Source organism: Panthera onca, chromosome A1 (assembly GCF_046562875.1).
Source record: "Panthera onca isolate mPanOnc1 chromosome A1, mPanOnc1 haplotype 2, whole genome shotgun sequence".
NCBI lineage: Eukaryota > Metazoa > Chordata > Mammalia > Carnivora > Felidae > Panthera > Panthera onca.
This window is the reverse complement of record NC_138339.1, coordinates 97,030,152-97,046,007: the sequence shown is the minus strand read 5'-3', so window position 1 is coordinate 97,046,007 and position 15,856 is coordinate 97,030,152. Positions and strand designations below refer to the sequence as shown.

General features: G+C 41.0%; 1 protein-coding gene and 1 pseudogene across 2 annotated transcripts in view; one reads left to right on the top strand and one right to left on the bottom strand.

The window, feature by feature from the left end:
• Positions 1–1,251: 1,251 nt before the first annotated feature.
• On the bottom strand, positions 1,252–6,170 carry LOC145715750 (small ribosomal subunit protein eS4, X isoform-like; annotated as a pseudogene). The gene is made up of 3 exons (XR_014138174.1): positions 5,959–6,170; positions 5,357–5,437; positions 1,252–3,059 (listed from the first exon to the last, which is right to left on the bottom strand). The product of XR_014138174.1 is annotated as a small ribosomal subunit protein eS4, X isoform-like (transcript).
• Positions 6,171–6,267: 97 nt separating this feature from the next.
• Positions 6,268–15,856, top strand: part of SCAMP1 (secretory carrier membrane protein 1) — a 129,365-nt gene continuing 119,776 nt past the window's right edge. Inside the window, exon 1 of the mRNA XM_078448685.2 lies at positions 6,268–6,441. Coding sequence (XP_078304811.1) covers positions 6,385–6,441 — 57 coding nt within the window. The 5' untranslated portion in view covers positions 6,268–6,384. The remainder of the gene's footprint in view (positions 6,442–15,856) is intronic.

Here is a 15,856-nt window from a genome sequence, read left to right as displayed (position 1 = left end):
TGTTCGGAATTCAGAGTTTCAATCCAGAAGGTTTTATCACAGTACTTTGTACAACTGTTTATATTATTAAAATGGTTGTTCTTGATCTTATATTTGAGCTTACTCTGAGTAAAGATGTTATGTGGGATTCTTTTTTTACAAGCTAAGAAATGTTAACAATAAACAATCATTTCCTGAATACTTTTTTTTTTTTTTAACAGAATGGTGTGCTAGTCTCTGTGAGTAATGTAAAGATGAAAGTTCTCCCTGACTTCAGAAGCTCACATCATGGAGAGAGATACATTCATTAACTATAAATATTGAGAGTTACCACATATGCTGAGCATGTACCAATAACTTTGTACCCATAGGAGAGGGTATGAGTTCTATAACAAAAATATAGACTTGCTTTAGATACTGTGGGAAAGGAAAGACAAATTTTGATTAAGGGTAGCCAGTAAGGATTTGTTCAGGACATACTATTGGAAATTTACCATGAAAGATTGATTGGACTTTGATAAGTGAAAACTGAGTAGAAGGACATTCTTGGTAGCAGGGACTATATGTGCATGGGTAGTCATAGGTAAATGCAGACTCAAAATATACATTTATTTTTGTTTATTGTGTTCCTGTACTACAGAATATTTTAATCCAATGAATCCTAAAAGAATTACATCCTATGATGTAATTATCTAAAGGATACTCAGACCATTCAGCCTCTATAACAGCATATAACCACCTGGGAAAAGGTAATTTAAAGATAGCTGGTTAAGCTGTGGTTGGGTTAGGTGGTGAATTGGGAGGCAATGAGCTGGATAAAAGGTGGTGTTGTCAGTCTGTGTATGGGTCTCATTAGGTTACAATCAAGGTATCAGGTGGGCTGTGTTCCTTTGTGGAGACAGTGGGAAGAATCCTTTCCTTGCTCATTTAGGTTGTTGGCAGAATTTTAAGACTGATGTTTCCATTTTCTTGCTGGCAGCTGAAGGCTGTTTCCAGGTTCTAGAGGCCACACACGTGCCTTGACTCATGATCCCTTTCCTTCATCTTTTTTTTTTTTTTTTAATGTTTTTATTTATTTTTGAGACAGAGAGAGACAGAGCATGAGCAGGGGAGGGGCAGAGAGAGAGGGAGACACAGAATCCGAAACGGGCTCCAGGCTCTGAGCTGTCAGCACAGAGCCCGACGCGGGGCTCGAACTCACAGACCGTGAGATCGTGACCTGAGCCGAAGTCGGACGCTTAACCAACTGAGCCACCCAGGCGCCCCCCCTTTCCTTCATCTTTAAAACCAGTAAGTCTTCTGCATTTACCTTCCACTTTTAAGAACACATTGATTCCATTGGATCCACCTTGGATCCGTTGGATCCACGGATACTCTGTCCGTCTCAAGGTCTTCAACTTCAGTCACTTCTGCGAAGCCCCTTTTTGCCATGTAAGATGACATACTCTGAGGTTGTACGGATTAGAATGTGGACATCTTTAGGGGACTGTTACTTCGCTAACCCCACAGTGCTTTTTGTCCCTTTTTTTCGTGTTGTATTGATCTTTAATTATGTATAAAGACTTCCAATCGCAACACTTAGGGACCATTTTACCCACTGCTCTGTTTGGCCACCAGTCTCCTTCCTCTCTCTTCAGCAATGGTGAGCAGATACCCTTTCATGGGGAGGAGAAATCCATGGTTTGTTGCCTTTGCCGATAACAAAAGTGTTGGAGAGCCGGGTGGCATCTTTCACGTGAAATACATTAAAAGAACCAGGGTGTCTCTGTTGATGATCACACCAATTCTTCCCAGGTTAGCACCACCAGTCACCATACACAGATTACCCACATCAAACTTGATGAAATCAGTAATCTATACAGTCTCTAAATCAATCTGGATAGTGTCATTCACCTTGATGAGTGGATCAGGAGAGCAGAGGGTGCTAGCATCATGGGTGACCAGATGAGGGATTCTGTTTCCATAAAGATCTCTTTCTGCACGGCTGATATTTGGCTTCCTCAGGTGTGATCCAGTGAACAGCAAAGTGACCCTGGGTGTCATAGATCAAGCGGAAATTCTCTCCAGTCTTGTCAATGCTGACGACATCCATGAAACCAGCAGAGTAGGTTATGTTGGTTCGGACCTTGCCATCAATCTTAATAAAATGCTGCATACAGATCTTCTTCATCTCTTGTTAGGGCATGCTTAATTCTGTTCCTTAGGCAAATGAGAGGGAAACATTGTCTCAACTTATGGGGACCAGTAGATGGACAAGGTGCAAACATACCGGTCAGCTTATTCAGCATCCAGTGCTTTGGAGCTGCTACCTGCTTCAGATGCTTCTTGGGACCACGAGTCATGGCCGAGCTAGGCACCAAAAGAGCAACCTCTCAGTGCTTTTATTCTCCTTGGATACATCCTGGAAATGTAGCCAGTGGCAAAAGAGAGGGCCACATATGCTTCTGTTGGGGTATTGTGGGTATCAGTAGCAGCAGTGACAGCAGGAAATCTTGAGACAGGATCCACGGTGAGAGATGATGACTTTCAGTTTTAACCCGTTGGTGAACCCAGGGTCCGATAATCTTTTGAGGTAAGAAATGTAAATTTCTAACTTGACATTTTCTCAACACTTACCAGCTATATGCTAGCCAGTGTAGAAAACGTGGAATTCAGCCTACAACCCCTGTCCAACAGATTCTCAAATTTAATGTGTTAGACTGAGGGAAAAGCATAAGGGTGTGCAGCAAAGTCTAAGGAAAAAAACCGAGTTAGAGAGGGGTGAGACATTGCCATAGGTTAATAAAATGTTATCTTGGGTCCTTTGGACAACTCTATCATTTACCTATGTTCTAGGTCTTTTAGGAAGTTTCTTGGGAACAGATCCTACATTTTTATCTCATTCACTGCTTTATTCTCAACATCTAAAGTGTTGTTTACCACTCACTAGGTGCTGAATTCATACTTGTTGAATGACTACTGTGAAAACTCAGATCAGAGAGGGGAACTGATACAGTAAAGGTCACAAAGCTGGTTTATGGTAGAGCTGGATCTAGAAACTAGCTTTGATTCTTCTTTCTTGTATCAAATTCAGGAGGCAGCTGGAATGAAAAAGTGCAACAAATGAAGCCTCCTGTATGCTGACTTTGTATCTTCGGCATAGTATTTCTTCTCCCTATATGAAATGCCATTAACCAAATCTATCAGTTTAATGTCTGAAATGTGAGTCAAGAGAACTGAGTTCTTGGGGCGCCTGGGTGGCTCAGTCGGTTGAGCGTCGGACTTTGGATCAGGTCATGATCTTGCCGTCCATGAGTTAGAGTTCTGTCGTCAGGCTCTTTGCTGACAGCTCGGAGCCTGGAGCCTGCTTCAGATTCTGTGTCTCCCTCTCTCTTTGCCCCTCCCCCACTCATGCTCTGTCTCTCTCTCTCTCTCTCTCTCTCTGTCAAAAATAAATAAACATTAAAAAGAGAGAGAGAGAACTGAGTTCTGTTCCTAGTTCCTCTATTCACTCCCTTTGTCACTGAGGCAAATTACTTACCCTGTCCAAAATCAGTTTCTTCTTCTGTCATGAAAGAACTAAGCTTCCTTTCATTTCTCATGTCCTAGGAGTCTAATTTCATGAAAGCTAATCAATAAGCTCACCCACGGATCATATGTCTGAACATCCTGCTATCAGTGTTCCTGGAGTGTGGTCAGCATATCACCTGTATCAGAATCATCCCAGTCCTTTAAATATGCTGAGTTTGCAATTGTTAAAGAGAATAAATAGTTGCTGATTTGGAGGGATTCCCATTAGGCCATACTTCCCAACTCTTTTCACTTCTATAGATATGGTACACATAAAAAGTGACAATGTTGGGACTCCTAGCTCCCTCAATCAGAGGAGCATGTGACTCTTGATCTTGGGGTCGTGAGTTCAAGCCCCACATTGGGTCTAGAGATTAAATAAATAAAAACTAAAATAAAGTGGTAATATTTATGTGGTATACTGGGGTAAGAAAGCTTAGACTGTGTCTTTGCCAATGCACATTTCACTGAGAAGCTGCCAGAAGTATCACTGAGTGAGAAAACCAAGTTGCAGAAAAATATGTATATGATCCATTTTCAAGATAATGCCAAAACTCTGTATATGTAATATGTCTACATGAATATTATGTTATATTATGTGCATGTAGACATACAATGTTATAAGAATATTGCAAGGATCATACCAGGTTGTTAAAGAAGGGTAAGAGAGAAGGGGACACAAAGAATAAAGAGAAAAAAAAGTGAAAACACCAGTATGTTATGAATCCATTTATGCATTTATGTAAAATAATGTATTTGTAGATGAAGACATTTAAAAAATTAAAAATGCAGATCCGTTAAAGCAGAATTTAAAAGATAGGAGATGGGAAGAGGTGGGTGTCTGCATCATTAATAAGTATTCCAAGTGATTCTGTAACAGTCAAGTCTGTAAATCTTTGTATTAGATGCTAATGTCATTAGCTGTAAACACAGTGTATTTGGAAATTTCCATCCTGCAATGCAGGCTCAACTGGTACTCATTGTTTTGGAACATAGTAGATGCATAATAAATAGCTGCTGATTTTTTGAGTCATTTGGAGGATAGGTGAAGGGAGCGAGGGCCAGAGTGGTGAGAGAAGCAGGTCATCTGGGCAAGGTCAAGTTCAGGAGAGATGAAGCAAAAAGCATACAAGAACAAATGGGTTGGACCCTCATGCCATTTTCAGACATTCAACCTATATTTGTTAGGCACTATGTACATGTTAGACACTTTTCTCTATCTCACATAATACCTAAATAATCCTTTACAGATTCAAAGAGATGAAGTGAGTAGCAGTACTATCAGAACTGGAATTTGAACTCAACACATATTTTGAGCACTAAGCTAATGAACCATACACATGGCAGCTGCTAAGGATATAGGGTGGTGATCTCAACGTTAGCTCTTTTTCATATCTAGAATCATGTCGCTCTACCATGATCATCTCTGTCTCTTGTCACTTACTAGCTGACCTTCCTACTCAGCTGCTTAGAAGCAGCTTCTTTTCCTATATTTCAACTTAGCTCTTGCCAAAGAAAGATTATAGTAAATGTGTGTTGTTGGGTTTTTTTTTGTCCATTATCCCTAGCTAGTGTTTTCACAGTGGGGAGAAGTATCATTTCCCAGGTGACTTTGTGTAGTGCAAGGTCCCCCTAAATCTAAAAAGCCTAATTGTAGTTTTTTCCAATTCTTAGGCACCTACCAAGTGAGAATAATTCTGGCTCTTGGCCGCTTCATCTGCTAAGTGCTTTTCCGTTAGAGCAGAAAGATTAAAGTGGGGAAAGAGATACTCTCTCATTGAGTTCAGGGGTAGGGCAACAAATGGTACAAAAAATTCTTCTCACGTACCCATTTTTCGGTGACCTCATCCCTGGCGTTGGGGAGCATCAGGAAAAAAAAATCAAAGGTGTATATTTTGCGCCCAAATACCTTTAAGTTAAAAAAAAAATGCATTTTGTCAACCACTAACATTAACTTGGGGACGTTGATTTCTGAACTCGTGTCACCATCACCCTCGTCCCCCTTGGTTTCCGGAGAAGTAGCCATTATGCAGATTCCGGAGAATGGGAGCAGGGGCTGGACCAAGCCTGGTACTGTATCTTCCCTCTTTCTCAAACCTCCGCCGAGCCAGTCCGCATCGGTAACGCGAGACTGGTCTCCGTGATTTGTCAGTAACCTAGAGTCGAGGGACCGGAAGACTGGAGGCTGAGATTCCCAGGTGGGGTCGAGTGGGGTGTGTGCCCAGAATTCATTAGCGAGGGCAGGCCCCCCCACGAGACGTTATCTTTGGAAACAGTGTGGAGCTTCTACCGCTGCCCGCGCTTCTGCAGTCCTGGGCTGGAAGCGTGGTTAAATAGCCGCTCCCTCCCCAGGTATGCAGCCAGCATTCCAGGCTGCCCTCCCAACCTGGGGGAATACTGCCAATGTCTTTCTTATTCACGAAGTACCACCTCTTTCCCAAGTCACGTTCGATCACAGGGAGCCGATTTTAAATCGGTAATAATATAATTAAGCCCAGCCAGACGCATTCCTCGTCAAGGCGCAGAACCTCAGTCAGGCCCACGGTACGTAGGACGGGTCACCCCGCTCTCCGCTCCCGACTCCCTCCGCCCCTAGTCCCTACTCGGTCGTAGCCAAAGCCCGGAACGCTGGATCCCGGCCCGCAAGAACGGGACGGCGAACGGGAGCTGCGCCGCCGGCCGGGAGCCCGTGGCACCGGGCATGCTCAGTGGCGCGGCCGGCTGGGTGGCCCTGAGAGCTGCACCCGGATCTGCTCGGCGGCGGCGGCGGCGACGTGAGCGCGCAGGGGGGCGGCGGCCTCGCTTCGTCTCTCTCTCTGCGCCTGGGTCCGGTGGGTGACGCCAAGCGCGAGAGAGATGTCGGATTTCGACAGTAACCCGTTTGCGGACCCGGATCTCAACAACCCTTTCAAGGTGAGCGTGGTCCCCAGCAGTCTCCTGCCGCCTCGACGCGTCGTTGTTTGTGAAAACGACAAGTTCTTTCGCGCCCCCTGAGCCTGCCCCTCGGCTCCCCTCAGCCGCTTAGTTTTGGTGTTCAGGGCCGCCGCAACCCGTTTGGGGGTCGCGCCCAGGCCCTCGCACCCCTCGTTTGGGGGTTGGAGTGGAACGTCTTAAGCTCCTTCCCCCGCCGCCCCCTCCAGACATTCCCGACTGGCAAGGGTTTTGCCCTAGTCTGGGAGTGGGCCCGCGCGTCGGGAGGGTTCCTGGATCGTCTCTCGGGAGCGAGGAGAGTAGAGCTCAGGGCAGGTGGAGTTGTCACTTGACAGGCGAGTGTGGCTGTCCGGGCCCGGGTTGGGGCCGGGAGGCGGCGGAAAGGGATCGTCCTCGGGTGGGGTTGTCATGGGGACCCGCGGCGGTGGCGAAGAGCTGCGTGGAGTGATGGCAGAGGTGTAGAGGAGAGGTGAGGGCACCGAGTACGCTGCAATTAGAGGAAAAAAAAAAAAAAAAGGTTGTGATTTTATTTTTTAAACTTGTGTTGCGCCCACGTACCACCAGCGGCGCTGCCATCCCCCTTCCCCCCCCATTTGGTTGGGGTTGAGGGTACTGATATCAAAGCAGGAGTTAAAAATAAACAAACACACCTGGAAAACAATAGTGCACGTGGACGACCATCTTCCTACCTAACTGCTGTTAGTAAGGTGAACGACGGGATGTTTTCCAAGCTCCTAGTGCGTCACCGGTTCCCTGGGCTGTGTGAGGATTGCATTTCCTACGTGAGCTTCTTTCTTGGAGTCAACCTTATCAACCCCAGCTTTGGAAGAGCTTGGCACAGAAACGGGCAAATGAAGGAGGCTGAGATGTTTTGTGCTTAAGCGAATGCAACATCTGAGTAAATCCCTATTTAAAAAAATATTCCAGTTTTCTTAATGAACTCAGCTGCTTACACGTGTAATTTGTTTCCAACTCTTGGTCGAAGTTCATTAATTTTTCTTGGATATGTGCAATAGTCACCTTAATTTGTAGTCCCACAAAACGAGAGAGTAACTTGAATTTGTGGTCACACAAGTGTCGCTTCTGGCTTGAGTTTACATTTTGTTACTTGTGGTTTTATCTCATTAAGAATTCTGGAAGGGGGTGGAGCATGTGACTCGATCCCAGGGTTGTGAGTTCGAGCCTCATATTGGGTATAGAGATTAATTAACCATAGAATCTTTAAAAAAAAAAAAAAAAAAAGTAAAAAAGTCATTTAAGGATATTCTATGCAACTGGCCTGGAACTTTCAGGCTTTAAAGCTGATATGGTTACACTTTAAGGACAGCCCACCCTCTCAATTTAGTATTTGGTATTACATCATTCCATGTTGTGGAAAATATTGTTCTTTAATCATAGACATTCTGAACAGACATCTTATAACTTGCCAAATAGGTGTTATTTAAAAATATTTGGAAGGTATAACATTAAGAACCTATTACCTTTTCCTAATTCAGATAATTCATCGATACTATTTATTCAGCATCTGACAGTTGGGCTGTTTTCTATTTGGTTATTCCATTTCATGGCTCATTTTATATAGCTAATTCTCTTGTTAGGGCAAGACACTGTTTTCTACTTAGCCTAGACTGCTCTTTTGTGACATCTGATGTTGCCATGACACTTTGCTTTTCTGCCACCCGTTACATTGTTGTAGTAATTCTAAACCCAAAAGTAGTTTTCCATACTCATTCATTGTGGCATAAAATTATAAACCTTTTTTGTTCCTTATAAGTGGATGCACTCACAGGACAATGATTATTCATCCATAAAATGCTTCCAAGGGATGGATAATTTAGGCCTACAGAAGACTTGTTTATGACCATACCCTGCTTTTGGCAACTGTCATAGCACTGTGTATCTGACCCTTTATCTTTCCTTTTGTGTCTAGCTGCCCCCTTTTTTTTTTTTAATGTTGTTTAGTTATTTTTGCGAAATAGATCGTGAGCAGGGAGGGGCAGAGAGAGGGAGACAATCCCAAGTAGACTCCCTATCGCATCGGTGCAGAGCCTGATGCAGGGCTCCAACTCACGAACTGTGAGATCATGACCTAGGTGGAAACCAATTGTCACACGAGGCACTCCTGCCCTTCTTAAAGTAAAGGTTTGCCTCTGTAGCTTATTCTTTCTTCTTTCGGTTTACTTTTATGTAAGTGTGATTTTTGAAATAGCTTTTCTGGTCCTCTCTCCTTAAATATAAAAGTTCCTGGATTTATCATTTTAACTTAAGACCATCTTTCTTTTCAGATCTGTTCTAATTTCCAGTATTTCAGTAATCAAAAATTTCATATTTCCAAAATACATGTTTCACATTTGGCAACCATCCTGATTTCTTCTTGGTTAAAAAGCTGTTTGATTTCTATTGCTTTTTCAGTTCTTCAACATTTCTTTTCCTTCACTTTTATGTTAGAAGCACTTGTCATCATCTTCATTTGAACTGTCATGAAAATAATTTGAAGATAATCACTTTAAATAATGTAACTGTAATGGCTTACAGAATTTTATTAGCTGCTATAAAATTGTTTGCTGGATTCAATTTATTTTTTTGAGCTCCTGCTTGATTCTAGTGGTTGTGATAGGCTCACTGAAAGAATTCATGGAATTTGAGTAGTTTTTATTGTGCATCAAGAAACTTGGAGTAACTGGAAATAGGTAGTAATCTGAAAAATAGATTATTACATGGGTGTTCCTGAGAATCTACTCTTGAGTTGTTATAATGTGGATTTAAAGCTATAGAGGAAAAATATTTTTCCCATAGTCAACATTTATTGTTTTCTGTCTTCTGTTCAGTTATTCATTTATTCCATAGATAGTGAAGAAATATATATCCTTAAGGCTATTAGTCTAACATGTAGACAGACATGCTTCAGAAGTAAAATAGAGTAAAATAATCACCAGAGATCAATAATTTAATACGGTTCTTATAAGTCAGTGTAAGTGTATGAGTAAGTACCAGAATGAGTTGATTCAAAGGAAAGAAAGATTAATAAGTGGTAAGAAGACCTTCATATCTTTTGATATGCCTTACCATATTAATATGCTAATTGATTGGATTGGAAAACTCACTTTGGAAATAAATTTTTATGTAATTAAAAAAAGTAGAACTTTCAAGTCTGGAAAGGGAAAATCTACAGTGACTTATTGAGATCTCATTCTTTGGACGAAAAAAAGCCCAGAGATAAGATATTTCACGTGTAGCAATCATTCTAATTTCTTCTTGATTAGAAACTCATGATTCTCATTGTTAACTTTCCCATTGTCTTATACCCAGGTGTAGGTGGTGTAGAATTGGCACTAGAATTTAAATCTTACTCTTAGCTGCTGATGGCACTCTCTTTGCTCATTGATTGCATTTCTGACACCAGATTCTTGTTTCGTATTTGGAGTTTGGACTTGAGGCTGTCATACAGAGACAGCAGAAGGACATATTTAAAGGTTTCTGCTCAAGAGTTTAAAACAACTCAGCATTTGATTCTGGCTTTGTCACTAGCTGTGATACCTTGGAAAATTGCTTACCCTCTTTATACCTCTGTTTTGTGAAATAGGATAATAGGATCTTCTCCATAGGGTTGTTAATAGGATTAGATAAACATATATTTAGTATGTAATAAGTGCTCAATTCATGGTGGCTTTAATTCGTTAATTACTAATAAGTAATAATAGTAATTCAAGAAATTGCCTTTAAACACATTTAACTATATTCTTAGCTTAGTGATTTAGTGAAGTTGGCTCACAATGTTCCATTAGACTATGGTATATAACATATGATTCCACAAGTCTGTATGTTATACTATGCTCACCTCAAGTGTAGCTACCATGTGTTACAACACTATTATAATATGATTGTGTTTACATTCTCTATGCTGTACCTCCCTAAGGCTTACTTATTTCATAAAAGTTCATGTTCCTTTACACTCTTTGTGGCTGCTAGTAGTGTTTGGCAGGTCACAGTTGAGGAATCATGGCCAAACAGAAGTGGGTTTGCTCTAGGTCACTGCTAGACTAGACCCAGGTTGACTGAATTCTAGTGCTTTGTCACTTACAAAGGCTTCCCCCCTAAGAAAAGATCTCTATTCTTTTGGGCCTCAAAAATTCTTTCTTACAATAATCTCTTGAAAGTGGGCTACAATTCACCATTCCTTGTGATATTTAAGCTACAGTAATTCTAGTAGTTCTAAGAGTTGAGAATGAGTTGAAAATTGAAAACTTTATTGTTAAAAAGTGACCTGTAATTCAAGGATCCTATCTATTTCGTTTTCATTTATAATTAGTTGATGTCACTCCTCCCTTATCCATTTAAAATTTATGACTGGATATTGGCTAGCACTAGGAAAGGATTGTGAGGATTTCTTCTGTGATAGTCTAACATTGCTAACTTTATCTTTCAGCTTTAATCTGGGACATAGTGATAGTAATTTATATTCTATGGTATTTTGTGGTGATGCCAACTGCATAAGTTGGTACTTGATTTTCCTCAAGTTGGTACTTTTAAAAAGCATGTACTGAGCTGCTGATTATATTTCATCAAATTAAGATGCATCATTATTTATCATTGTCTCAGTTGCCTATTGCTGTATAACAAACAATCCCAAAATTTAGTGGCTTAAAACAATCATTTGCTCATCAGTCTGTTATTTGAGCTAGACTTAGTTGGGCAGTTTGTTTTTGAATGTTATTCCCTGGAATCATTTACGTCTCATCACTTATCTGGGGCTGTCACTGGGGGCAGTAATTGGTTCTTTTTTATGTGGCCTTTCTATTAGGAATAGCCTGGGCTTTTTCCATAGTGGGAGTAGTGTTCCAAGAGGGCAAGAGGGGAAGCTAAAGGCTTCTTGAGTCATTTTTCTTCTGCTACATTGTGTTAGTCAAAGAAGACACAAAGCCAGACCAGATTAAAAAAGGAGTGGGAGGATTACATTAGATTTTACTCCTTGATGGGAGGAGGTGTGTCCCTCTTGATACAGACCTAGGGAGTAAAAAGATATACCCAGCATAAAATGATGAGACAAATACAGGATGACCCCAGTAGACACTCCCCTTCAAGTATGGGAGAAGTGGGAGACAGCTAGCGGTTGCTTGTCCCTGGCAAGTCTGAAATCCAGCTAGGCTCATTTGTTAGGGCCCCCCTAATTTGGGGGCGATGAATGTTTCTTGAATAGAGCCTTTTTCTGCTACCTAGAAGTCTTTGCCTAATTGTTGTTTTCTTCTGCTTTTGGTTCCAGTCTCTGATAAGTCCTCTTTTTCTGTAAGAAATGTTTGCAGCTGAGTAGCATTTTCAGTTTGCTTCTTATCCACCAAACGTTGGGAGTCCAGAAGCCTCTTTTCATTGAAATATCTCTGTTTTATATAGTCCAGGCTGGTCCAAATCTCTCTCTCTCTCTCTCTCTCTCTCTCTCTCTCTCTCTCTCTCTCTCTCTTTTTTAACCAAGATTTAATGTACATTTATTCTTAACATGTGGAACATATAGTATAAAGATTTCATACTGAATAAATGATACTCATTAAGCCAAAAGAAAAAAGGAGGAATTTACTTCAAGTTTTAGCTACATTGTTTGAAATACAAATATGCAGATTTTATCTCTAAAAAATCTCAGTTGTGTTTCTTCATCAGGAACTTCAACTGAACCTAGAACTTTTTCACATGTCGATTAGAAAGAAAACAAAACAAAACAAATACCCAGGAAAAAGTAAACTAGAAGTTAATTGGCTGCTGAGACAGCAAGGGGTTTTTACAGAGACCTGTACAGCACTGTGCCAAGAGGGGCGATGTCTGGCAAGAGATTAAATAGCTGTGTCTCGCTGTGCAGGTTACCAACTTGTTCACTCATCATACTAAAGGGGTAGCTGGGAGGGGGACCAAACTGTGGGATCCAAGGGTACATGCAATGTACAACGTCATATATATGTGCGCGCGTGTGTATATATATATATATATATACACACACACATACATATGTATATGTATACACACGTATATATACACACACATACACACACACAGGTGGCAGTGCAGCTGCTGCAGCTAAAGGTTAAAACCAGTTCTAAGAGGTGATCTCAGGGTTATTCATACAATCAAGGAGGAGAGAAAGTAGTGTCTTGTAGGTTCACACATGATACTTTGGGTGAAAAGCCTTTTCTTTTTTCCTCAATTTTTTTTTTTAATGTTTATTTATTTTTGAGAGAGAGACAGAGACAGTGGGAGCAGGGGAGGGGCAGAGAGAGAGACAGAGAGAGAGAGAGAGAGAGAGACAGACAGACAGAATCTGAAGCAGACTCCAGGCTCTGAGCTGTCAGCACAAAGCCTGATGCAGGGCTCTAACCCACAAACTGCGAGACCATGACCTGAGCCGAAGTCAGATGCTTAACTGACCGCCCAGGCGCCTCTCTCCTCAATGTTTAACTAAAAACATTCTTAAAACTGCAGCTTGCTGCTGGCACAGTGTTTTCTCTTGTTTCCATGTGAGACATTATTATTACAGTATGTTTACAGTATCAGGTGTACAGTACATAAAAGGGTCTACACTCCACTGCACAGGCCTCGCTAGTGAATAGGGTCTGTCCGCAACTGCGAACTTTCCAGATCCTGGAGGCTGGTCCAAATCTCTTTAACAATTTGTTGTTAATTTTTTCCAGGGTTCACACTATCCCTTAAAACACATCTGTAATTCATTTTGAGACCATCTTCTTCAGGTACAGTGTCAGGGTGCTCTGGATCAGGACTGTTAAGAGATTTAGAAAACATTTTGTCTAGCTTGAGCATCTCCTATGGTTGCTAAAATTTCTCAGGAAGGTACAATGGGAGGCTGTTAGTGTGGGTGGAGTACCTTTTACAAATGCTACGTGGCAAAACTAGTATTTGAACATGATTTTATTTTGGTCTCAAGGCCTTAAGAATTTTTTAAATTTTAATTTTTTGTTATTTTAGAGAGTGAGAGAAGAATAAGCGTAGGAGAGGGGCAGAGGGAGAGAGAATCTTTAAAAAAATTTTTTTTAAATGTTTTATTTATTTTTGAGACAGAGAGAGACAGAGCTGAGTGGGGTAGGGGCAGAGAGAGAGGGAGACACAGAATCTGAAGCAGGCTCCAGGCTCTGAGCCGTCAGCACAGAGCCCGACATGGCGCACGAACTTACGAACCGTGAAATCATGAGCTGAGCCGAAGTTGGACACCCAAGTGACTGAGCCACCCAGGCACCCTGAGGGAGAGAGAATGTTAACTGGGTCCAAACTAAATGTAGGGCTCCATCCTGTCACCATTGGATCATGATCTGAGCTGAAATCAAGAGTCGGGTGTGCAACCGACTGAGCCACCCAGTGCCCTGATCCCATGACTTTAACAATAATCATAATTGAGATGGTGATGGTGAAAACTTTGAAAGTGAAATATTCTTTTGCTGATATGACCAAAGAAAATATTTTTTTGGAGTACAATTAATATTCAGTAGTGTTGAAATGCAGATCCAGGAAATTTTTTTATAAGATACTTTCTTAACATGAATCCCCAGAGTGATACAGTAATTAACGAAATTAGTAATGGGTTCCTAAAAATGAATCGGCAATATTCTGTTCTTGTCCAGCGCGCAGGTATTGTGTTCAATTCCAAGTGCATATTTAAAGAGTGGCTTGAACAAAACAGGATGTGCCTAAAGAAGTCAGAATGGCCGTGGGTCTGGAATCAAATCCTAGGAAGAATATTTTAAATTACTGAGTGGGTTTAGTCTACAGAAGGCTAAAAGGACGTGTAGTTAAAGTCTTCTTAGTGGAGTGAATAAATTTGTTTTTGCTTCAGGAAAAAAAAGTTTAAGGCTAATTGCCAGAGTTTACATGAAGGTAGATTTTTGTCTTAACATGAAGATTAAAAAAAATCTGTTAGAATAGCCTGACAATGCTTTTTTGGTATGGAGTTCACCAGCACTTGAAGGAATTCAGGCAGAATTTGGATGAGTATCAGAGATGCTAAGGTAGAGATTTTTGTGTTGCAAGTTTTTTCTACTTTGAGACCCTGTAATTGTTAGATTTTTGTGCTTTTATGGACCATTTTGTGATGCATAAATTCTCTTCTGTTGTAATCTATTGATGTTGGGATTGAGTCTGATCATCTAAACTAGATAGGAGGCTTTGTATTTTAGGCAGCTGCTATGCTCTGAGCCTCAGGTTCTGCTCAGAGAGCAGCCCTAAGTGGTTGCTTACATATAGATGATCATGTCCTCTGCTTTGTGGCTGTTAAAATGCTGTCCTCAGTTGACTAATCTTAATTGAAGCTACCTGGCCCAAAGAAAGCCATTTTCTAGATGATCAGTAGCAGATAAGATTGCTTGATGCAAAATTTTGCTCCAACAGGAACAGTGATAGTTCAGTGATGTATGTTTCTCAGGAACATGCACAGAGAAAAAAATCATGAAGTCATGGTGGAATAACCATGGAAAGACATGAGGAAAGAGCCAAATTATCTTTAAAAAAAAATTTTTTTTAAGTTTATTCATTTATTGAGAGACAGAGAATCCCAAGCAAGCTCTACAACAGCAGCGCTCAGCCCAATGTAGGGCTCAAACTCATGAACCAGGAGATCATGACCTGAGCCAAAACCGAGAGTCAGATGCTTAACCCACTGAGCCACGCAGGCACCCCAAGAGCCAAATAACCTTAATCACAAAGCACTGGAGTAGTAATTGTCTAACTAGGGCTTCTGAGGGTCATTTTCTATAATTCCTGTTTCTTAATACAGTTGCTCTTGAACTTTAAGAGATGTAGCTACATTTTGAAGAATTCCAGTCTCTGAAACTTGGCATCCTTCTTTATGTGTGTTTAAAATAGCCTTTCCTCCCCCAGCATTTGAGATGACTTGAGTCTTTTTCTTTCAACCAGAATTGCCAAAAGATAATTGGGAAGTAACATTTTCTTGGCAAAACCATGATAGAATTAAGCCTGTATTTAGATAAAGTACAGATCTAAATGATAGAATACAGGTCTACATGATTTAATTAAACCTGTATCTAGTTTTTGGTGATAGAGTAATGAAAATCCAAATACAAGGAGATGTCATTAAATCACAAAGGAGAAATTTTCCAACTTAAGATAGGTGAGGGAAATAAAAGATGATGTGTGGGGGTTGGTTGGATTTGACTGTACCAGATCTCCGTAGCACTTTTCTTCCGTTTCATTTGTTCCTACTGAGACAGCCTATACTGTCCAGTAGCTTTTGTCTTCACATTGTAGACAAGTGTTGGAGCCCCCTTCCTTGTGTAAGAACTGCCAGTAAGAATTGTGTATGAACTGTACACTACCTTGTGAATGAACCTGTATGAAGAGAGCAATCCAGTAATCTCTCTGGTATTTGGCTTTGGGTGCTTTTAAGAGTTAG